This window comes from Manis pentadactyla, chromosome 12, assembly GCF_030020395.1.
Source record: "Manis pentadactyla isolate mManPen7 chromosome 12, mManPen7.hap1, whole genome shotgun sequence".
In the NCBI taxonomy this organism is placed as follows: Eukaryota; Metazoa; Chordata; class Mammalia; order Pholidota; family Manidae; genus Manis; species Manis pentadactyla.
The window spans coordinates 24,566,411-24,592,232 of NC_080030.1; the positions used below are offsets into that span (position 1 = coordinate 24,566,411).

Genomic DNA, 25,822 nt, shown 5'->3' on the forward strand with positions numbered 1-25,822 from the left:
AACAGACAATGGACTGCCTGTGTCTTGAAGTTTCATTGGCAGGGAAGCCACCTCCTTCCTCAGCATCTTCTGACACCACGTCCTCTCATTCTCCCTCTTGCTCCTTCTTCTCATGAGACTGTCTCCATTTTGAATCTTGCATATATATAGAAAATATCTTCCTCAGGCCTTTGCACTGGCTCTTTCTCTGCAGGGCACACTTACCCAGATAACTGCATGTGTCCCCATGTATCTTGAGGTATCTATTCAAATGTCACCTTGTGTGCAAGTCTTCCTGAACTCTCAGTGAAAAGCAACACCCCTTTCACTATATTTTATACATTTTTTCCTTAGCAACTCTCACCATCTCACATGATATATATTTATTTGCTTATATTCCTTCACCATGATTCTATCCTAGGGATTTTGCTACTTACCATCCTATGCCATTTAAGTAGAAAATGGTCAGTAGTTAACATATAATCCTCACATGCATGAAATCATTTCTCATTAAAACTGTAATACATGACATCTTGAGATAAAGGCTGAGAGTGGAACAGAAATTCCTAATCAAAAATGTCAAATAAGAATCCTTGAATGTGTTGAGAGTCATACAAATAATACACATTGATTATTTTACTGTACTTTATGATACATTGTAGCATTTCAAATGTCAGGAATGCCCATTTGTGTGAAAATTAATTGTGATATTTTTTCATTCCTACTTATCAGCACCACCACATGGGAGCAGGCAATGTTACACGAATTTCAAAATTTATTCTTCTCGGATTGTCAAAAGAACCAGAAATACAGGCCCTCATATTTGGGCTTTTCCTCTCCATGTACCTGATTGCTGTGTTTGGAAACCTAATCATCATCCTCGCTGTGAAATCAGACTCCCACTTCCACACCCCTATGTACTTCTTCCTCTCCAACCTGGCTTTTGTAGACATCTGTTTTACCACCACGACCATCCCAAAAATGTTAGTCACTATATGGACAGAAAGCAAAGTTATAACCTTTGCAGGCTGCATCAGCCAGATGTACCTCTACATACACTTGGCAGTGTTAGATGACTTTCTTCTCACTGTGATGGCCTATGACCGCTTTGTGGCCGTCTGCCACCCTCTGCACTACACAGTCATCATGAGTCCCCAGCTCTGTGGGCTGCTGGTTCTGGTCTGCTGGGTCATAAGTGCCCTGCATTCCATGTTAGAAATCTTAATGGTGTCACAATTGTCCTTCTGTAAAGACTTGGAAATCCCCCACTTCTTTTGTGAAATCAAACAGGTGATCCGGTTTGCCTGTTCTAACACCTCCCTTAATGACACCGTGATGTATGCAGCAGCAATGCTACTTGCTGGGGCTCCTCTAGCTGGTATAATTTACTCTTACTTGAAGGTCATTTCTGCCATATGTGGAATCTCATCAGCTCAGGGGAAGTATAAAGCATTTTCCACCTGTGCATCTCATCTCTCTGTTGTCTCCTTATATTATTGTACAAGCCTAGGGGTGTACCTCAGCTCTGCTGCTACCTACAGTTCGCATTCAAGCGCAACAGCCACAGTGATATACACCTTGGTCACACCCATGCTCAACCCCATCATCTACAGTCTAAGAAACAAAGACATAAAAGGGGCTCTGAAAAGAGTCCTTTGTATGGAAGGTGTCAAAACACAAATTGTTCTGGGGATGAAGTGCCCATGAATTCAGGACTCAAAGCCTCAGGACTAGAAATGTCTATTCCTTAATTAGTTTCTGAAAGGAGAACTTCTTTCTATTTCCTGAAATTTCGATTTCTTTCACTTTAAATTCTTTATACAATTTAAGTAATCCAAGTTATTAAACTTTCTGATTTTTCTCACAGTTTCCCTTTGTCTGTTTTTTCCTTCCACCACACGTTTTTTCAACTGTGAATCACTAAATATTTGGAAATTCCCATTTATTTCTTGGGCAACATGGATTTTTTAAGAATAATTTTTTCCATAATGACAACATTATCCTTATTCATTTTTTAACCCCTCACCATAGCCTCAGATACACCTCACTGTTAGCCTGGAGATAAAAAGAATACTGACCCTAACCTTAAGCAATAATGCTAACTCTAACTAAAGCCATAATCCACCCTAAACCTAACATAAACCTAATCCTAAACCTAGCTCTACATCCTAACTTCACTCTCACCAACACTTCACTGTTAGCTGTAGATAAACTTAAACCTTCTCCTAAACAACCACCTTACCCTTACTCTAACCATGTCCATTTTCCCCCCTAATTCTAAACTTAAACCTCTCTTTAAACATTGATATATCCTGAGCTCTAATACTCATCCTAACCCTCAAACTAACCAGCAACTCACTGTTGTTCGAAAGCTAAACTGAACTTTTACCCTACAATTAACCCCTTACCCTAACACTAATCATGATTTCATCACTGTAAACCTAACTGAAACCAAACCCTATCCCTCACACCTAAACTGAGCCCCATGTCCCCAAAATCTGAACCCTGAGCCCTATATCTAACCCCTGAACCAGTATCCCAAAGCTGAACTAAAACTTGAACTCCAAACCCTGAACACAAACACAAAATTAAATCCTGAACACAACCCCCAAACTGTACACTGAGCTCTCCCAGAGCCTGAAGACCTCAAACCAAACAGGAACCTTGGGTACTTAAATGAGAAGCCTGTCTCCTCTCACCCTGACCCCTCACCAAGAGCATTAGGAATAGAAAGGGACAACAATGTCCTCTTCAGACCCTGGTTGCAAATGTTGAAAAACTGCCATAGAAACATTAATTAGTTCCTTGGATCTTCCTTCTAGGTTCATGGTTCTCTTGGTACTCCCACCTTTATGCATAGATGATTTCCTTAAAGAATCCTGGTAAAACCAGAAAGGAAATTTTTCCTGCCAAATCTCTGTTCCTAGTAGACTGGGCTGTAACCCAGCTGATAGAGTCATTTTGGTTTTTGTTTTCATGATTGTTCTTTTCTCTTGCTTCTCCTGCCTTGCCTATGTCTCATTTGCCAGCACCTATCCTGCATTCTGAGTGAGTCATTTCTCAGACTCAAAATCTTGTATGGATTAGGCTTCTTGAAATCTTCAAACATTTACTGGGATCACACAAAACCACTGGTTGTTCCAGAAAACTACTTTTACTGTCATCAATGAAGGGGAAAACTCGATTGCTTTGTACAGAAAGCAGAGGCATGACACAACTTAGGCTTCATAATCCTTTTCCGAAACAATCATTTCAGTTAGACATCAGTTGGGACCTTTCTAGTAGTCACTGCTTATCAAATGTTTGTCTCTGATAAAGGACAGCTTTCAAATGTGTTAAACACTAGCAACAGGTCTTCAAGTCTGATCTGGATTATGGGATTGAACTCTCAGTAAAGAGCATACTTTGGGTTTCTGTTCTGAGGAAACCCACTTTCCATGCCAAAAAGGGATGTGTAAAGTGGTCTTGCGGGTAACGGATGGTCATTGCTTGCATTTATGCGAGGATGCCTCCTGTTCTCCTCCTCTGGGTTGTGGACCCCAAGGATGGATGATTATTCCAATGGAGATATTTGGCAATGTGGGAATGCATTGGGCACCAACAATGCCCAGGGCAACCAGAAAGAGATAAGAGTATTCTGCCTCCAAAATTCAGTGTCCAAAGGTGAGAATAACCAAGAATACAAGCTCACCTATATCTTCTATGTGGGGTTCATTGTGGCAGGTGGTGTCAAATGGCTCAAATTTTGATTAAAAACAATATGCCATGATTTTCCAGGCCAGAATAGTTTAGTCACAATTCTCCAAATGGAAAGAGTGAGAAAAATAGACTGAATAGAACTGGAGTTAGGGAGATATTATACCATGTTTTCCAGCTGGCTGTCTAGGTGTAGGGGGCCCATGATTTAAGTCATGTATCTTGGTCCTAGATCTTGTAATGTTTAAATAATTGAATTCTTGCCTGGATGATCAAGAAGGAACCTAGTCTAGCAGACATCTTGAGGTGAGCCTGTTGTCTATCACTGTGGTAATTTGACCTACAAACTGTAAGAGCATATACAGTTTTAAAGGTAGGACTATGAAAATTCTTTACCTCAGTAATTTAATTCAAATACAGATTTACCCTGGAATATTTTATTCAAAGCTATGGATATTCTGTTTCCAATTCATTCATTTAGTTTCCTGTGGTTAATGGAATTTCACAAGGAAATGTCATCTCAGTGAGAAGGTCATCTTTAAGTTAGCTTGAAGATAATCTTATAATAAGCTGATGCCCTGTGCCCTCAAGTCATGATTAACTCTATCCCTAAATTGAACACTTACCTTAACCATCTGCTACCCCAATGTAAAACACTACTAACCATAATCCTAAGCGGCAGCCTTAAATCTAAGCCTAACACAAACCTTAACCCTAACCTTCAACACTAACTCAAACCCTAAAACTTAAACCTTATCTGCATGCTGATACCAAACTTCTGAAACCACAAACTGCCACCCTAAGGCCTGAAAAAGAATCCCACAACCTAAGCAGTGCAAACCCAAACTCCAGGTCTGATTCCTAAGCAGGAAACTGACATCTGATCTCCAGCCTAAATACTTGTATCCAAATCTATAGACTAACCCTGTGCCCCTCAGAACCCTGACAGCTAACTCTTGGTTCTCATCCTGAGCCCTGACCCGGATCAAGGAGAAAGGACACCAGTGTAGATGGATGGATGCAGGAGTTATGGAACGTGTGCTGGCAGTTCATGCATTTGGAAGTGCCTTGGCAGAGGTCTCCATACATGTGATGAAAACCTGATGCTCACTGTCTGAGATGATGCAGCTTCTCAGGGCTCAAGAGAGAATGTATCTAAAAGGTAGCATGACTGGTATGGAGCACTTGCATGAGCACCAGTGTTGCAATAGATATATGACATCACAGTGGCAACTGTGATGACAGTGTCCTAGTGACAGAGGCTCCTGGTGAGGGAAACATGCTCCCATTTCAGTCCCTGTGACCTCAACTTAGGGTGCAGTCCTTGGCATGCTTGGGGCTGATTGCCCAGGAGGCTGTAGGGAAAACAGAATTTAAATCCAAGGTGCATGCTTGTGTTTGGGTCATAGTGACTTATATGGATCATAGAGAAACCACTTGGTTCCTGTCTAACCCTAGTGAGTGTGGGTCCTTCTCCTGGACTGTTCTGTAGCCATGTTCCTGGAAAAGGCAGGTGCACAAGAGAAACAACAGGTAACCCATCTGTGAGCCCAGCACTCCTGTCTGCAAATTGTGGATGAGAATGCTCAACCTGCAGCCTAAATATCTCCCTTACCCTCACCTTAAACTTCACCCCTCATGCTCAGCCTCACCCACACCTCACTGTTAGACTGGAGGTCATCTGAAACCCTACAGTAACTCTAATCACTTAAGCTAACTCTAACTGAAGCCATAACTTCACCCTACACCTAACACTAAACTTAACCCTAACCTGAAACTAAACCCTAACCTCATCATCACCCATGTGGGTAGACAACGAGAATCAGCTGCCTTCAAAGCCCTCCTCAGGGAAGCCTGAGAACAGAGCCATACCTGGACCAAAATGGTGAAGGTACCAGTAGGACCTGGCATAGGTAGAGACTGGGACTACTGAGCTCCCTGGCCCTAAGAACACTGGTTGGGAAAACCCACCTCACCAGAATAGGTCACAACACACTGTGTACCTGGTGACTTGCCAATGGGTTTCAGCCCTGGCCAAGTTCGCTATGGATTCAGTGTTACCAAAGAAAATAACATCAAAAACATTCTTGGGGTGAAAGTGTTATACCCAACATTATTTCCAGGTGGCAGGTCAGTCACTAAAATCCCATTCATCCTTATACCAAACTTCTGAAACCACAAACCACCACCCTAAGGCCTGAACAAGAATCCCACAACCTAAGCAGTGTAAACCCAAACTCCAGGTCTGATTCCTAAGCATGAAACTGACATCCGATTCACTCAGAGCGAGTCTGCATGCAGCATGCCAGTTGCTGCCTCTGGGCCCCTCTGTCTGCACAGCCATCCTTTGGGCCCCTCTGTCCACACAGCCATCCTGCACAGCAGTCCTCTGGGCCTCTCTGTCCAGTTGTCCCACACAGCCATCCTCCAAGCCTCTGTCCTCAGTGCTGCCAGCATGCCAGCCTCCACTATGCTCTCATGCATCCTTGCAGCCATACCACAGTGTCGCACCCAGAGCACTGGGCAGAGCTCTTTATATAGAGTCAACAGTCATATATTGCCCACAGGTGTGCAGTGAGCTAGTCAATCACAGCAAGGTGAGAATCCTGGCCATAGGAACTTTCATTTTATCCACACTCCTCACCTCCAGGATTGTCTCTTCTCAATCTATGTGCCCTTAGTCCTCTGCAATTGTTCCTGTACAAGGAAGCTCGAACATTATTTTCCAGCCTCTTCAGCAAAAAGTCTTGCAGACCCACAGGTTGGACTCATGGCTCTGTCTCTGGCCTCTGCCTCTTTGGTCTTAATGTCTGGAACTGCTGCTCTGGTTTCAGTTGTTGCTATAGCTCCAGTAAAACCCTATTTGGCTTCCTGTCTAATTTCCTTCCATCTATTCCTTCCCATATCAAATCAACCCACATCTGGGTCCTTGTAACCCTCACAGGGCCCCTCAAATTCCTCCTGTGAGTAACAGGTCTTACTTCTTTCTGGGTTCTTGTTGCTTCAGCTACTGTATGTGTCACCTCAAATTTTGTAATCGCTGCCTCAAGGCGGACTGCACTGTCAGGGAAGACAGCTTTCCCATCTCTGAGCCTGACAGAACAATTCCATCCACCCCTAAGTCCCACAGCCACCAGTTCAGCCTGAGTATAGGGGTGGACCATAGAATGCTCCACGACCTAGGGAGGGGACTTCTCTCCTTGGGGAACTTCCATCTGCTGAGTCTTTATTTTCGTTACAACCAGTGGGCATGCTTTCAATACAGGAGGCGCCAGTGCCTCTGGCATCACCCCTTCATCCTTCCACAGCTCCTCAATTTCTGGGGCAGATGGCACCTTTCCCTCCACTCCCCCAAGTGCCTCCTCTGCTGCAGTGCCTCACAACAATGCCAGCACAGTCTTCAGAAGGTCTCTTACCTTCAGCTCAATGCTTCGCAGCTGACGTTCTCATGCCACCTCTACCTGGGCTTCCCTCAGGAGTTTGTCTTTTCCTTGGTGACCTCTACCTCCTCCAGAACACCTGGCAGTGCTGCCATCTCATCTCCAATGGCACCTTGCTGCCGGTGCTCTCATGCCACCTCCTCCTGCATCAATGCTATCTCCTTCCTCAAAAAATCCCCAGAAGTTTGATGCTCACGTTCTCGTGCTGCCATTTCTTGGGTTTCCTCTGTAGACTTTTTTAATACTGTGAGAAGCAGCAAATCCACAGTCCCTGCTGCCTTCCAGGCACTCTGTTTCTCAAAAGATCTTCTTACTATAACAAGAGCCACCCCTTCTGCCACAGGTGTCACCCTCACTTGCCTCTAGTCCTGTGGTGGGGCCCATTCCTCTAGGAGTTAAGCCACCTGAGACCTCATACCCATTGGGAGATGATCCACTGTCTCCCCATTCACAGGGGCAGCCTGCTGAAACACCCCTCCCATAAGAGCAGCCTGTCTTTTCCCTTGGTCAACAGTTAATCCTGCCAAATATGCCAATTGTCATGCCAATTGGTTTCAGCCCCGGGCAAGTTCCCTATGAATTCAGTGTGACCAGAGAAAATGACAGCAAAACGTTCTTGGGGTGAAAGGGTTATACCTAACTTTATTTCCAGGTGGCAGGTCAGTCACTAGAATCCCATTCACTCAGAGTGAGTCTGCATGCAGCAAGTCAATCTCTGCCTCTGGGCCCCTCTGTCCACACAGCAGTCCCACACAGCAGTCTTCCGGGCCGCTGTCCTCAGTGCTGCCACCACATCAGCCTCTTCTCTGCTCTCCTGTGGCCTTGCAACAGTGCCACCATGTCATGCCCAGAGCACTGGGCGGAGCTCTTTTTATAGAGTCAACAGCCATGTATTGCCCACAGGTGTTTGGGTGACCTTATCAACCACAGCTAGGAGAATCCAGGCCATAGGAACTCTCATTTTATCCACACCTGGAAAGCAGGCACTGAGCACAGAAACCTGCCGTCTCCTACCCTACTCCCCCATAGTGCTGTTAGCTAGTGCCACTGTGATTGGAAGCTGCCTGAATGGTGTAGTTCCAAGAAACAGGAAGAATCCCACTATATAAGCTATAACCCCGCCTCAATAAATTAGACCTGTGCCACAAGCCTTGTCTCCGGTGCCTGCTTTTTGGGGGACATCGCCATTCTAACCATCCAGGAGCCGTGACCAGACAACACACCCACACTTCACTGTTAACCTAAAGACAAACTAAACAGTTCTCCTAATATAGCCCCTTATCCTAAGTCTAATCATAATCATAATTTCACCCTTAAACTAGCTCTTAATGAAACCCTAATTCTAGATGTAGCACTAACACTATCAAATCCTCACCCTCTCCCTCAATTGCACCTCAGTGTTCTCAAAAGCAAAGTTGAACTCTTATCCTAACCTAACAACCTACCTACCATAACTCTAACATAATGATATCTTTTTGTAATACTAACCTTGAAGCCCACCCTAACCAATAACCCTAACCTGATTTTGAAATGCCAAACCCATGGAGCTGAACATTAACCAATGGAACAGAACCCAGAGGTGAACCCTAACCTAAACTTGAAATCCTAAATCCTAACACAAAGCCTTAGCCTTGAAGATGAACTAAAACCTGAACCCTGACCACTCTGAGACTGAAACTGTCAGGCTGAACTAGAACACTGGAACCTTATTCAAATCCTAACACTTCCTGCTGAAGCATAACTGCTGACTCTCACCCTCACCCCTCACTTGGAACCTTAGGCAATGAAGCAAACAATCATGTCCTCTTCAGACTCTGGTTGCATCTGCTGAAGGACTGCAGCAGAACCATTGTTTAGTTCCTTGGATCTGCCCTTTAGGTGCTTGGATCTCTTGGTAGTCCCACTTTTATGCACACATGATTTCCTTCTGCGATTCTAGTAAAATCAGAAAGGAAATGTTTCCTACTAAATCCCTGTTATTTGTACAATGTGCTGTAAGCCAGCTGAATGGAGGCATTTTGGGATTTTTTTTCATGTTTCTTCTTTTTTCTTGCTTCTCCTGCCATTAATAGTTCTCAATTGCCAGCACCAATCTGAAAAGCTGTGACTTTTCAGAAACAAAAATTTGATGAGGAGGAATTTAAGGACATTTCCCAACTGATATCACATGGAAATGGCTCTTTTGACAAAAGGAACATGATGTCTAATGAGTCTCAGACCTCTGCTTTCAAAACAAACAACAAAGTTTTCAACTTCATTGCTTAAAGGAAATGCAGCCTTCTGGAATGACCACCAGATGTGAGTTCACCCCAAGTGAGTGTTTGAAGGTTGCAAGAAACCTAAACAACACAAATTTCTCAGTCTGAGAAAGGATTCACAGGATGAAGATCAGGTGCATGCAGTTGAGACCTATGCAAGGCAAGTGAAGCAAGACAAAAGAAAAACCCAAAAGTCTCCAATCAATGAGCTTAGGCCAAGTCTACAAGAAACAGAGATTCAGCAGGAAACATTCCATTTCTGTTTTTACAAGTATCCTTCAAGGAAATCATCTGTGCATAAATGTGTGACTACCAAGGAAGCCATGCAACTAAAGTGCAGATTCAACAAACTAAACAATGTTTCTGCTGTAGTCTTTGAGCATATGCAAATGAAGTCTAAAGAGAACATGGTTGTTCCTTTCCTTTCCCTATGCTCCTTGTGAGCTGTCAGTGTGACACCTTTGTGTTATGGTACAGGGATTGTAGTTTAGGTACATGTTCAACTCTAGAGTTCTGGTTCAGGGGTTAGATTTCAAGTTCTGCAGTTTGGGATTTTGAATCCTGTGTCCAAGTTAGAGGTCAGGGTTAGGGTTGGGTTTGGGCTAGGTTTACAGTGAAGATATGGTTATTGTTAGAGTTAGGGCAATTGGTCTGGGTTAGGATAAGATTACAGACTCATTGAGGTATGAGTCAAGGTGATGGTGAGGGTGTGTTAGTGTTCAGCTTGATTTAGGATTAGGGTAGGTTAAGGTTTAGCTTTAAGGTGAAGCTATAGCTATGGTTTGAGTTAGGTTAAGTAATTAAGATAGAAGAAGGGTTAAGTGTGTCTATCAGTTAACATAAACTGTGTGTGAACTTAGGTTAGAGTTTTGGTCCAGGTTTAGGGGTAAATTAAGGGTGGAGTTATGGCTTCAGTTAAAGTTAGCATAACGGGTTTGGGTTACATTCAGTTTACCTTCAGGCCAACAGTGATGTGTGGGTGAGGGTGACGTATGGGGTGATGTTTATTTTGAGTGTGAGGGGAAGGTTTTGTTTATGCTGCAGGTTGAGCATTCTCATCACAATTTAATCGAGAGGAATGGTGGTCTGAGAAGAGGGTCAACTGGTGTCCCTCGCATGCCTCTGCCTTTTGTAAGACCATGGATAAAGGACTGACCTGGATAAATACCAACACTCACTATGGCTGAGAAGGATCATAATGGCTTTATTTATGAATCATATGGGTCACCACAGCCCAAAGCACAGACATGCATTTGGATCTGGGTCCCATTTCTACACAGCTGCAAGGGTGCTGATTCCCCACCTCATCGAGATCCTACCTCGCAGCTGAGGCCCTGAGCACTGAAGGGGGAACATGCTGTACTCAGCAGGTGGTATTTTTCTCTAGAAAATAGTTATTAAATTTGCCACTGTGACATCATATATTCAGGGCTGCACTGGTGCTCATAAAAGTCCTCCAAACCAGAATACCTTCCCATTGGAGGCATCCATGGCACAGCCCTGAGAAGCTTCATCCTCTCAGACAGTGAACATCATGGGTCCAGGATCATGTAGAGAGAGCTCTCAAATTGCACTTCCGAATGTGTGAACCCTGAGAACATGTTCCACCCCTCTTGATTCACTGCAACCACACAGGCATTCAAACCCCATGGCCCGTGTCAGGGATCCCAGTGGGAGTCAAGGGTTATCTGTCATGTTTCTGGAGGGTGCAGGGTTAGGCTATGGATTTGGGTTCAGGAGTTTATGGTGGGTTTCAGGTGATGGTTTCATCCTTACGAGTAAGATCTGCTCTTTGGGTTTATTGCAGTCGTTAGGCTCCTGTTTTGTGTTTGGAGCTTAGGGGTTCAGGATCATGTATCTTTCTCAGGGATCAGGGTATGTGGTTGTGTGTTCAGGGTTTTAATGTCAGTGCTTGTAAGGATTAAGGTTTAGTTTTGAGTGATAGGGTTAGTGTTACTGTAGAAGTTAAAGTGATCTTCTCACTGAGGTGAAATTTCAAACTTCCCTTAACCATACAAAGATCAGTGACTGAACTGGAAAACAGGATGCCCATACTTTTGAACAAAACATTCCAGGCTAAATCTCTACATGATAATTCAATTGATGGGGCAATCAATTTTCATAGTTTGGCTTCAAAGTTATATATGCTCTTACAGATTAGTATGACCTAAGCCTAGGGTGAGTAGCAATGGGCCCACATCAATATGTCTAAAAGACTGGTTCCTTCTCAATCATTCAGGCTAAAACATAGTTGCTTTAACACTCACAGTTCTAGGACCAAGCTCTATGACTTAATCCATAGACTCCCTACTCCTTCACAACCAGCAAGAAACCATGGTGGAATATCCACCTAACTCCAGATATATTTAAGTCTATTTTCCCTATATTTCCCATTTGGCTGGTAAATTGTGAGGACACTAGTCATGCCTGGAAAATCATGGCAAATTTTCTAAATCAAATGATGATCCACTTACTGTCTGCCACATGATCCCCACTTGGAATTTAAGCTGTATTTGTCTGCAATGGGTTTTCTCACCTTGTGACACTGAATTTTGGAAGCAGGATTGTCTTTTATGTTGCTTGTTGCCCTGTGCATTGTACATGCTGAGCTGAACTCATTCTGACATTGCCAAATATCCCCAGAGTCATTGTCATCCATGGATGAGTTCCACCCACAAGGATTTGGAGAAATGGGCATTCTGGCATAACTGCAAGCAATACCACAGCCCTTACCTAGATGAGAATTCTTGATGGATAAGTCCACCCTTTGAGATGCATTTTTTGGCATAAAAATGGGTTTCTCCAAAGAAGTAACTCATGGAATGCCCTTTCCTAAATATTCAATGTCACAATCTAGACCAGATGTGAAGATCTGTTGCTAGTGTGTAACATATTTTTAAAATGTCCCTTGTCAGGTAAAAGTATTTGATAAGGAGGTTTAAGGACAGCTCCCAATTGATATCCCACTAAAATAGCTTCTTTGTCTGATCATGAGGTCTAAGAAGTGTCATGCCCTGCTTTCAGTACAAAGCAAGAAAGTGCTCCCCTTCGTTGATGTGTCTGGGTTTAGGGTTAGCTTAAGGGTTATCTTGAGAGTGAAGTTATGGTTATCTTTAGAATTAAGGTAAGGGGTTAAGTTAGGAAAAGGGCTAAGATTTTCTATCAGTTAACAATGAAGGGTGGGTGACCATGATGTTAGGGTTTTGGGCTAGTGTTAGTATTAAGTTTAGGGTTAGGTGTAGGGTAATGTTATGGCTTTGGTTAGAGTAAACCTAAGTGTTTAGGGTTAGGTTCAGTATTCAGTTTACCTCAAGGTTAACAGTGATGTGGATGTGAGTGTGAGTGTGAGGATTAGGGTACAAGTTGAGCATACTTACCCCCATTTTTCTGGGGGGAATGCTGGTCTCAGAGATGGGTATCCTGGTGTTCCTCCCACAACCTTGCCTTTTGAAGGAACATGGCTGCAGGACATTTCTGGAGAAAGACCACACTCACGATGGCCGCAGAGGATCTGAATGACTTTCTCTATGAGCCGTATGGGTCACCACAGCTCAAAGCACACACAGGGGTCTTGGGTTTGGTTTACAATTTCTCCATGGCAGCCTGTGTGTGGAGCACCCACTTCACCACTGGCTGAACCCACAGGTGAAGGAGAAGGCTCTGAAGATGGAATACGCTCTTCTCACCAGGCAGCGTTTCTATCAAGGAATCAGTCATCACACTTGGCATTGTGATGTCCTATATTTAAGGCAACACTGCTACTCATGGAAGTCCTTCATACCAGAGGTATATAGAGCCCTAAGAGACTGAGGTTGCTGGAGAGGATAACTAGTTCTGCATTCGGGACCTTGGGCCTCACCTGTGGGTGCATTCCTTGGTAATGTGCACCTGACAGTGCTGTTGAGTGTAGAGCAACTGGAACCCTAATCCAAGGAGCCTGATCATGCTTAGTGTCCCAGTGACCTATATGGGCCATAGAGAAGCAGCTCAGTTATTGCCAGACTCTACTCAGTTGGTCCTCCTCCTGGGCTGTCCTGTATATATATATAGGTAGAAAAACAGGGGCACACAAAGAAATCCAGCTGACCCACCTCTGAGCCCAGTGGTCCCTGCTGCATAATAGACTGAGAATGCTCACCCTGATACCTAATCATGTCCCTTACACTCATCCTAACCCTGAGCCCACACCCTCCTTCCTCACCTTCACCCATACCTCACTGTTAGGCTGGAGCTAAACTGAAGGCTGAATATACCCATAACCAGTTATGCTGTTTAAAAGAAGCCGTGCCTTCACCATACAACTAACCTTAAACCTAACCTTTACTCAGGCCTGAAACCATAATCTCACTCATGCACAATTCACTGTTCACAGAAAGACAACAGCTCTACTAGACTATTCCCTAATCCTAACCCTAAACATAACCATAACTTCTCCTACAACTAACCCTTATTTTAACTCTAATTCTAGACACAGCCCAAACTCTAACACATATCCTCAGCCTCACCCTCACCCACACATCACTGTTCATTGAAAGCTGTATGGATGCTTATCATCACACTAAACCCTTACCCTAACTCTAACCATAATGAATCTTCACCATAAACCTAACACAAACACAAACCTAATTCTTACCTCAAACCTGTAAACAACTTCCCATAATACTGAACTCAAAAACCTGAACTCTAACTTCTAAATGAGAACTCTAGATATACAGCAGACACTGAACCCCAAAACCTGAACACCAACACTAAGCCTAACCTTGAACATGAACCCTGATCCCTCCCAGTGAAGCCAAAGACCTCAAACCAAAGTGGAACCCTGGACCTGTTATGAACCCTGTCCCTTACCGCAGTAACATAGCAGTCAACTCTCACCCTCACCCCTCACCTGGACATTAGGAATAGAAAGAAATAACCATGTCCTCTGCAGACTCAAGTGTTGTATACTGAAGGATTGCAGAAGACTGATTATTAGGGTCTGTGTGTCTGCCCTTGAAGTACATGGTTCTCTTGGAAGTTCCACCTTCATGCAAAATGATTTCCTTGTGTGCTAGTGGTTAAAACAGAAAGGAAATATTTTATGTCAAATCTCTGTTCTTAGTAGACTGGGCTCCAGATATCTGAATGGAGGTATTTTGGTTATGTTTATATATATTCATTTCTCTTGCTTCTCCTGCCATGTGTAGGTCTCAATTGTGAGTACCTGATATGTATTTTGAGTGAATTTTTGAGTGAATCTTTTCTCAGACTGAGAAACATGTGTTGATTAGGCTTTTTGCAATCTTCAAACATTGATGGAGGAGACACAAACAACCAGTTGTTTCAGAAATTTGCTTTTCCTGTCACCAAAGAACTGACAAAGATTTTTGCATTGTGCTCAGTGTGTTAGCATGACACTTCTTAGGATCCATGATCCTTTTGCCAAAAGAGCTTTTTTTGTGGGATATCATTTGGGAGATCTCCTGTAGTCAATACTCATCAAATATTTGTTTCTGATGAGGGACAGCTTTAAAATTTATCACACACTAGCAACAGATATTGAAATCCTATCTGGATTATAGGATTTAACAGAGAGAGAACTGCATTCTTTGAATTGCAGCTCTAAAAATCTCAATTTCCATGCAAGAAAGGGATCTATAAGGTGGAGGTGTCCATCAAGAGTTGTCATCTGAGTAAGTGACAGGGCATTGCTTGCAGTTATGCCAGGAAGCCTTCTGTTCTACAACTCCAGGGTTGGGGACACAAGCATGGTTTATTTTGACTCTGGGTGTATTTTGCAATGATGGAATTCATGTAGCTCACCATCTACAATACAGGGCAACACGCCACAGAAAAGAGTGTCCTGCCTTCACAATTCAGTGTCAGAATGTTAGAAAGGCAACAGAAGACAAACAGCTGAAATTTACAGGTGGGGTTTATTGTGGAAGGCATTATCAAGTGACTCATCATTTGATTTAAGAAGATTTGCCATTACTTTCCAGGCAAGACCAGTGTCCTCACAATTCTCCATTTAAATGGAAAGAATGTGAAAAATAGATCAAATGAGATCTGGAAGTATGGACCTATTCCACTATTTTCTTCTGTCTGTGAAGGTGGAGGTGTCCATGATTCAATTCATGTAGCTTGGTTCTAGAAATGGGAATGTTAAAGCAATTGAATTATTGCCTGGATAACTAAGGAGGATCCAAGTCCAGCAGACACCTTGAAGCTAGCTCCTTGTCAATCATTGTAGGCTTAGAACCTCTAGACTTTAAGAGCATACATACTTTTGAATCCAGAACTATGAAAATTGTTTATTATCAAATTAATTATCACATCAAGATTTCTCCAAGAAAAATTTTCCAAAGTCATGGATATTCTATTTCTAAATTCAGTTATTTAGGGGTGGAGCCAAGATGGCGGCGTGAGTAGAGCAGCGGAAATCTCCTCCCAAAACCACATATATCTATGAAAATATAACAAAGACAACTCTTCCTAGAATAAAGACCAGAGGACACAGGACAACATCCAGACCACATCCACACCTGCGAGAAGCCAGTGCCTCCTAAAGGGGTAAGATACAAGCTCCATCCCAGCGGGACCCGATCGCCTCTCCCCCCAGCTCCCAGCAGGAGAAGAGGAGTCGGAGCAGGAGGGAGAGGGAGCCCAGTACTGCTGAACACCCAGCCCCCGCCATCCAAACCAGAGCGCAGACACAGTTCGAGCGTGGGGCCCTGGATACTAGGGAAGAAACAGGGCAGCAAGAACGGTGAGAGGGTACCGGAGGCCTGGCGCCGGAGGGCATAAGAAAAGCGAGCGGCCATTGTTTTTTTTTTTCTGTTTTGTTTGGGTGAGTGCTTTTTGGAAGTCTTAAAGGGACAGGGAACCCAATACTAGGGAAAGAGGGCAGCAAGACTGGCGAGAGGGTATTGGAGGCTGGTGCCAGAGAAAAAAAGAAAAGTGAGCAGTCAATTATTAATATATTTTTTCCTTCAGTTTTGTTTTGGCAAGCGCTTTTTGGAAGTCTTAAAGGGATAGGGACCCCAAAACTAGGGAAACAGGGCAACAAGACTGGTGAGCAGATGCTTGAGGCTGGCGAAGGAGAATAAAGACAAACGAGAGGCCATTTTCTATTTTTATTTTTTATTTTCTTAATTAAAAAATTTTTTGTGTGTGTGGTCGTTGTTTTGTTTTAGCGGGTGCTTTTTGGAAGACTTAAAGGGGCAGGGTGGGACACTTAGTCCAGCGGTAGGGAATCCGGGGATCTCTGGTCACCCTAATCCCCTGGGCTACAGGGAACATGGAGGCCGCTTACGGAGACAAAATAGCCTCACGGCCGCTCCCCCTCCAACGTGACTCCACCACTTTGGAGCAGCAACTCGAGCCAGGCCAAGTCCACAGCAACAGCAGAGATAAACGCCATAACAGCCGGGCAGAAAGCAGAAGCCCTGTCTGCGCACAGCTGTCCAGCACAAGCCACTAGAGGTCGCTGTTCTCCAAGGAGATGGGGGACACAAACCAACAAGAAGGGAAGTTCTTCCAGCTGTCACTCGTTCCAGCTCTGCAAACTATTCCTATCACCATGAAAAGGAAACACTACAGGCAGACAAAGATCACAGAAACAACACCAGAGAAGGAGACAGACCTAACCAGTCTCCCTGAAAAAGAATTCAAAATAAAAATCATAAACATGCTAACAGAGATGCAGAGAAATACACAAGAGAGATGGGATGAAGTCCGGAGGGAGATCACAGATACCAGAAAGGAGATTACAGAAATGAAACAAACTCTGGAAGGGTTTATAAGCAGAATGGATAGGCTGCAAGAGGCCATTGATGGAATCGAAACCAGAGAACAGAAACGCATAGAAGCTGACATAGAGAGAGATAAAAGGATCTCCAGGAATGAAACAATATTAAGAGAACTGTGTGACCAATCCAAAAGGAACAATATCCATATTATAGGGGTCCAGAAGAAGAAGAGAGAGAAAAAGGGATGGAAAGTATCTTGGAAGAAATAATTGGTGAAAACGTCCCCAAACTGGGGGAGGAAATAATCGAACAGACCAAGGAAATACACAGAACCCCCAACAGAAAGGATCCAAGGAGGACAACACCAAGACACATAATAATTAAAATGGCAAAGATCAAGGACAAGGAAACAGTTTTAAAGGCAGCTAGAGAGAAAAAGGTCACCTATAAAGGAAAACCCATCAGGCTAACGTCAGAATTCTCAACAGAAACCCTACAGGCCAGAAGAGAATTGCATGATATGCTTAATGCAATGAAACAGATGGGCCTTGAACCAAATATACTGCATCCAGCACGAATATCATTTAAATATGATGTGGGATTAAACAATTCCCAGACAAACAAAAGCTGAGGGAATTTGCTTCCCCCAAACCACCTCTACAGGACATCTTACAGGGACTGCTCTAGATTGGAGCACTCCTAGGAAGAGCACAGAACAAAACACCCAACATAGGAAGAATGGATGAGGAGGAGTAAGAAGGGAGAGAAGAAAAGAATCTCCAGAGAGTGTATATAACAGCTCAATAAGCGAGCTAAGTTAGGCAGTAAGATACTAAAGAGGCTAACCTTGAACCTTTGGTAACCACGAATTTAAAGCCTGCAATGGCAATAAGTACATATCTTTCAATAGTCACCCTAAATATTAATGGAATGAATGCACCATTCAAAACACACAGAGTAATAGAATGGATAAGAAAGCAAGACCCATCTATATGCTGCTTACAAGAAACTCACCTCAAACCCAAAGACATGTACAGACTAAAAGTCAAGGGATGGAAAAACATATTTCAGACAAACAACAGCGAGAAGAAAGCAGGGGTCGCAGTATTAATATCAGACAAAATAGACTTCAAAACAAAGAAAGTAATGAGATGAAGAAGGACACTATATAATGATAAAGGGCTAAGTCCAACAAGAGGATATGACCATTCTAAATATATATGCACCCAACACAGGAGCACCAACATATGTGAAACAAATACTAACAGAATTAAAGGGGGAAATAGACTGCAATGCATTCATTCTTGGAGAATTCAACACACCACTCACCCCAAAGGACAGATCCACCGGGCAGAAAATAAGTAAGGACATGGAAGCACTGAACAACACAGTAGAGTAGATGGTAGATGGACCTAATAGACGTCTACAGAACTCTACATCCAAAAGCAACAGGATACACATTCTCCTCAAGTGCACAAGGAACATTATCCAGAATAGACCACATACTAGGCCACAAAAAGAGCCTCAGTAAATTCCAAAAGATTGAAATCTTACCAACCAACTTTTCAGAAAACAAAGGCATAAAACAAGAAATAAACTGTACAAAGAAAGCAAAAAGGCTCAAAAACACATGGAGGCTCAATAACATGCTTCTAAATAATCAATGGATCAATGACCAAAACAAAATGGAGATCCAGCAATATATGGAAACAAATGACAACAACAATACTAAGTCCCAACTTCTGTGGGACACAGCAAATTAGTCTTAAGAGGAACGTATATAGCAATCCAAGCATATTTTAAAAAGGAAGAACAATCCCAAATGAATGGTCTAATGTCACAATTATCGAAATTGGAAAAAGAAGAACAGATGAGGCCTAAGGTCAGCAGAAGGAGGGACATAATAAATATCAGAGAAGAAATAAATAAAACTGAGAAGAATAAAACAATAGTGAAAATCAATGAAACAAAGAGCTGGTACTTCGAGAAAATAAACAAAATAGATAAGCCTCTAGCCAGACTTATTAAGAGGAAAAGAGAGTCAACACAAATCAACAGTATCAGAAATGAGAAAGGAAAAATCACGATGGACCCCACAGAAGTACAAATAATTAATAGAAAATACAATGAAACCTATATGCTAAAAAGCTGGGAAACCTAGGAGAAATGGAAAACTTACTAGAAAAATACAATCTGCCAAGACTGACCCAGAAAGAAACAGAAAATCTAAACAGACTAATTACCAGCAAAGAAATTGAAGCGGTAATAAAAAAACTACCCAAGAACAAAACCCCTGGGCCAAATGGATTTACCTCGGAATTTTATCGGACAACACAGGTAAGATATAATACCCATTCTCTTTAAGATTTTCCAAAAAATATTGGAGGAGGGGATACTCCCAAACTCATTCTATGAAGCTAACATCACACTAATACCAAAATCAGGCAAATACCCCACCAAAAAAGAAAACTACAGACCAATATCCCCGATGAATGTAGGTGCAAAAATACTTAACAAAATATTAGCAAACCGAATTCAAAAATACATCAAAAGGATAATACACCATGACGAAGTGGGATTCATCCCAGGGATGCAAGGATGATACAACATTCTAAAGTTCATCAACATCATCCATCACATCAACAAAAAGAAAGACAAAAACCACATGATCATCTCCATAGATGCTGAAAAATCATTTGACAAAGTTCAACATACATTCATGATAAAAACTCTCCGCAAAATGGGAATAGAGGGCAAGTACCTCAACATAATAAAGGCCATCTATGATAAACACAAATCCAAGATTATATTGAACAGCGAGAAGCTGAAAGCATTTCCTATGAGATCGGGAACTAGACAGGGATGCCCACTCTCCCCAATGTTATTTAACAAAGTACTGGAGGTCCTAGCCACGGCAATCAGACAAAACAAAAAAATACAAGGAATCCAGATTGGTAAAGAAGAAGTTAAACTGTCACTATTTGCAGATGACATGATACTGTACATAAAAAACACTAAAGACTCCACACCAAAACTACTAGAACTGATACAGGAATACAGCAAAGTTGTATTATACAAAATCAACACACAGAAATCTGTAGCTTTCCTATAAACTAACAATGAACTAACAGAAAGATAAATCAGGAAAACAACTCCATTCACATTTGCATCAAAAAATATAAAGTACATAGGAATAAACCTAACCAAAGAAGTGAAAGACTTACATTCTGAAAACTACAAGTCACTCTTAAGAGAAATTAAAGGGGACACTAACAGATGGAAACGAATCCCATGCTCATGGCTAGGAAGAATTAATATCATCAAAATGGCCATCCTGCCCAAAGCAATATACAGATTCGAAGCAATCCCTATGAAACTACCAGCAACATTCTTCAATGAACTGGAACAAATAATTAAAAAATTCATATGGAACCACCAAAGACCCCGAATAGCCAAAGCAATCCTGAGAAAGAAGAATAAAGTAGGGGGGATCTCACTCCCCAACTTCAAGCTCTACTATAAAGCCATAGTAATCAAGACAATTTGGTACTGGCACAAGAACAGAGCCACAGACCAATGGAACAGACTAGAGAATCCAGACATTAACCCAGACATATATGGTCAATTAATATTTGATAAAGGAGCCATGGACATACAATGGCGAAATGACAGTCTCTTCAACAGATGGTGCTGGCAAAACTGGACAGCTACATGTAGGAGAATGAAACTGGACCATTGTCTAACCCCATATACAAAAGAAAACTCAAAACCGATCTAAGACCTGAATGTATGTCATGGAACCATTAAACTCTTGGAAGAAAACATAGGCAAAATCCTCTTAGATATAAAAATGAGTGACCTCTTCTTGAACATATCTCCCCGGGCAAGGAAAACAACAGCAAAAATGAACAAGTTGGACTATATTAAGCTGAAAAGCTTCTGTACAGCAAAAGACACCATCAATAGAACAAGAAGGATCCCTACAGTATGGGAGAATATATTTGAAAATGACACATCCGATAAAGGCTTGACGTCCAGAATATATAAAGAGCTCACATGCCTCAACAAACAAAAAACAAATAACCCAATTAAAAAATGGGCAGAGGAACTGAACAGACAGTTCACCAAAAAAGAAATAGAGATGGCCAACAGACACATGAAAAGATGCTCCACATCATTAATTATCAGAGACATGCAAATTAAATCTACAGTGAGGTATCACCTCACACCAGTAAGGATGGCTGCCATGCAAAAAACAAACAACAAAAAATGTAGGCGAGGCATTGGAGAAAGAGGAACCCTCCTACACTGCTGGTGGGAATGTAAATTAGTTCAACCATTGTGGAAAGCAGTATGGAGGTACATCAAAATGCTCAAAACAAACTGATCAATTGACGCAGGAATTGCACTCCTAGGAATATACCCTTAGAAGACAGCAATCAAGTATGAGAAAGAACAATGCTCCCCTATGTTTATCGCAGCCCTAATTACAATAGCCAAGAATTGGAAGCAACCTAAATGTCCATCGATAGATGAATGGATAAAAAAGATGTGGTACATATTCACAACGGAATACTACTCAGCCGTAAGAAAAGGGCAAGTCCTACGATTTGCAACAACATGGATGGAGCTGGAGAGTATTAAGCTCAGTGAAACAAGCCAAGCGGAGAAAGAGAAACACCAAATGATTTCACTCATCTGTGGAAAATAGGAACAAAGGAATAACTGAAGGAACAAAACAACAGCAGAATTACAGAACTCAAGAATGGACTAACAGGTACCAAAGGGAAAGGGACTGGGGAGGATTTGTGGGTAGGCAGGGATAAGTGGGGGGGAGAAGAAGGGGAATATTAAGATTAGAATGCATGGGGGGGTTGGAGAAAGGGGAGGGCTATACAACACAGAAAAGGCAAGTAGTGATTCTACAACATTTTGCTCTGCTGATGAACAGTGACTGTAAAGGGGTTTGTAGGAGGGACCTGGTATAGGGGAGAGCCTAGTAAACATAATATTTGTCATGTAAGTGTACGTTAATGATAGCAAAAGAAAAAAAAAAGAAGACAGTTCCTGTGTATTGACCTCCAGTGAGTTCTACACAAGGGTATAAAGGGCATATAAAAGTGTAGGCAAAGGGTCTGTTTGTGTTTATACAGAGGATCAAAGCCTAATTGGGCTACCCTGAAAATGAACTAAGATATTATATGAAAAAGAACTTCCAACATCAGCACTCTCTGGAAGACTCATGCCAGAAGATGATCACCGAAAACACCAACATAAATCCACACACTGCTACAGCTGTAGATGCACTCATCCCACCAGTTCCTGGACTTGCCATGGGAATGGAGAAGGAGATATCTGAGCTGGCCTGTGCATACAGTAAAACAACAAATTTGACTGGATCTATACTGTTGGAACTCAAACAAGAATTAGGAGAAGCGCAAATTGTAGCGCTCCAGAATCTTACAACTACAGACTATTTACTGTTAAAAGAACATATGGGATGTGAACATTCCCCAGGAATGGTTTGTTTTAATTTGTCTGTTTTCTCTCAGACTGTTCAAGTTCAGTTGGACAATATCTACCATATCATAGATAAGTTTTCACAAATGCCTAAGTTGCCTAACTGGTTTTATTGGTTTCACTGGAGATGGCTGGTAATTACAGGTATGCTTTGTTTATGTACCTGTACACCAATTATGTTAATGTGTGTGCGCCATTTAAGTAGTATCTTAAAACCTATACATGCTGAAGTTACTCTACAAGAATATATGTCGAGAGGGGCGGAAGATGGCGGCGTGAGTAGAGCAGCGGAAATCTCCTCCCAAAACAACATATATCTATGAAAATATAACAAAGACAACAATTCCTAGAATAAAGACCAGAGGACACAGGATAATATCCAGACCACATCCACACCTGAGAGAACCCAGCGCCTCGCGAAGGGGGTAAGATACAAGCCCCGGCCCCGCGGGAGCCGAGCGCCCCTCCCCCCAGCTCCCTGCGGGAGAAGAGCAGGCAGAGCGGGAGGGAGACGGAGACCAGGGCTGCCGAACACCCAGCCCCAGCCATCCGGGCCAGAGTGCAGGGCCCTCGATACTGGGAAAACAGGGCAGCAAGAACAGTGAGCAGGCACTGGAGGCTCGGCGACAGAGGACATAAGAAAAGCGCGCGACCATTTTTTTTTTTTTGCTTTTTTGCTGCTTTGTTTTGGCGAGCGTTTTTTGGAAGTCTTAAAGGGAAAGGGACCCCAATACTAGGGAAACAGGGCAGAAAGACCGGTGATCAGAGGCCGGAAGCTGGCAACGGAGAATAAAGAAAAACGAACGACCAACTTTTTTTTTTAAATTAAAAATTTTTTTTTTTTTTTAATTAAAAAAATTTTTTTTCTTGTTTTTTTTTGTGGTCGTTGTTTTGTTTTGGCGGGTGCTTTTTGGAAGTCTTAAAGGGGCAGGGCGGGTCACTTAATCCAGAGGTAGGGAATCTGGGATCTCTGGGCACCCTAACCCCTGGGCTGCAGGGAGCAGGGAGGACCCTTACGGAGATAAATAGCCTCCCAGCAGCTCCTGCTCCAACGCGACTCCACCATTTTGGAGCAGCTGCCCGAGCCAGGCCACGCCCACAGCAAGAGCGGAGATAAACTCCATAGCAGCCTGGCAGGAAGCAGAAAACCTGTCTGCTTCGCAGCTGCGCAGCACAAGCCACTAGAGGTCGCTGTTCTCCCAAGAGAGGAGGGCCACAAACCAACAAGAAAGGAAGTCCTTCCAGCCGTCACTCGTCCCAGTTCTGCAGACTATTCCTATCACCATGAAAAGGCAAAGCTACAGGCAGACAAAGATCACAGAGACAACACCAGAGAAGGAGACAGACCTAACCAGTCTTCCTGACAAAGAATTCAAAATAAGAATCATAAACATGCTGACAGAGATGCAGAGAAATACGCAAGAAAAATGGGATGAAGTCCGGAAAGAGATCACAGATGCCAGAAAGGAGATCGCAGAAATGAAACAAACTCTGGAAGGGTTTATAAGCAGAATGGATAGAATGCAAGAGGCCATTGATGGAATTGAAATCAGAGAACAGGAACACATAGAAGCTGACAGAGAGAGAGACAAAAGGATCTCCAGGAATGAAACAATATTAAGAGAACTGTGTGACCAATCCAAAAGGAACAATATCCGTATTATAGGGGTCCCAGAAGAAGAAGAGAGAGGAAAAGAGATGGAAAGTATCTTAGAAGAAATAATTGCTGAAAACTTCCCCACACTGGGGGAGGAAGTAATCGAACAGACCACGGAAATACACAGAACCCCCAACAGAAAGGATCCAAGAAGGGCAACACCAAGACACATAATAATTAAAATGGCAAAGATCAAGGACAAGGAAAGAGTGTTAAAGGCAGCTAGAGAGAAAAAGGTCACCTATAAAGGGAAACCCATCAGGCTAACGTCAGATTTCTCAACAGAAACCCTACAGGCCAGAAGAGAATGGCATGATATATTCAATACAATGAAACAGAAGGGCCTTGAACCAAGGATACTGTATCCAGCACGACTATCATTCAAATATGACGGTGGGATTAAACAATTCCCAGACAAACAAAAGCTGAGGGAATTTGCTTTCCACAAACCACCTCTACAGAACATCTTACAGGGACTGCTCTAGATGGGAGCACTCCTAGAAGGAGCACAGCACAAAACACCCAACATATGAAGAATTGAGGAGGAGGAACAAGAAGGGAGAGAAGAAAAGAATCTCCAGACAGTGTATATAACAGGTCAATAAGCGAGCTAAGTTAGGCAGTAAGATACTAAAGAGGCTAACCTTGAACCTTTGGTAACCACGAATTTAAAGCCTGCAATGGCAATAAGTACATATCTTTCAATAGTCACCCTAAATGTTAATGGGTTGAATGCACCAATCAAAAGACACAGAGTAACAGAATGGATAAAAAAGCAAGACCCATCTATATGCTGCTTACAAGAAACTCACCTCAAACCCAAAGACATGTACAGACTAAAAGTCAAGGGATGGAAAAACATATTTCAAGCAAACAACAGTGAGAAGAAAGCAGGGGTTGCAGTACTAATATCAGACAAAATAGACTTCAAAACAAAGAAAGTAACAAGAGATAAAGAAGGACACTACATAATGATAAAGGGCTCAGTCCAACAAGAGGATATAACCATTCTAAATATATATGCACCCAACACAGGAGCACCAGCATATGTGAAACAAATACTAACAGAACTAAAGGGGGATATAGACTGCAATGCATTCATTCTAGGAGACTTCAACACACCACTCACCCCAAAGGATAGATCCACTGGGCAGAAAATAAGTAAGGACACGGAAGCACTGAACAACACAGTAGAGCGGATGGACCTAATAGACATCTATAGAACTCTACATCCAAAAGCAGCGGGATATACATTCTTCTCAAGTGCACATGGAACATTCTCCAGAATAGACCACATACTAGGCCACAAAAAGAGCCTCAGAAAATTCCAAAAGATTGAAATCCTACAAACCAACTTTTCAGACCACAAAGGCATAAAACTAGAAATAAACTGTACAAAGAAAGCAAAGAGGCTCACAAACACATGGAGGCTTAACAACACGCTCCTAAATAATCAATGGATCAATGACCAAATCAAAATGGAGATCCACCAATATATGGAAACAAATGACAACAACAACACTAAGCCCCAACTTCTGTGGG

General features: G+C 42.5%; 1 protein-coding gene across 1 annotated transcript; it reads left to right on the top strand.

Moving 5' to 3' along the window:
- Positions 1-819: 819 nt before the first annotated feature.
- LOC130679780 (olfactory receptor-like protein OLF4) lies at positions 820-1,686 on the top strand. The gene is made up of 2 exons (XM_057489216.1): positions 820-1,171; positions 1,457-1,686. Exons 1-2 carry the CDS (start codon positions 820-822, stop codon positions 1,684-1,686), a joined length of 582 nt encoding a protein of 193 aa, XP_057345199.1.
- The last annotated feature ends 24,136 nt before the right edge of the window (positions 1,687-25,822 follow it).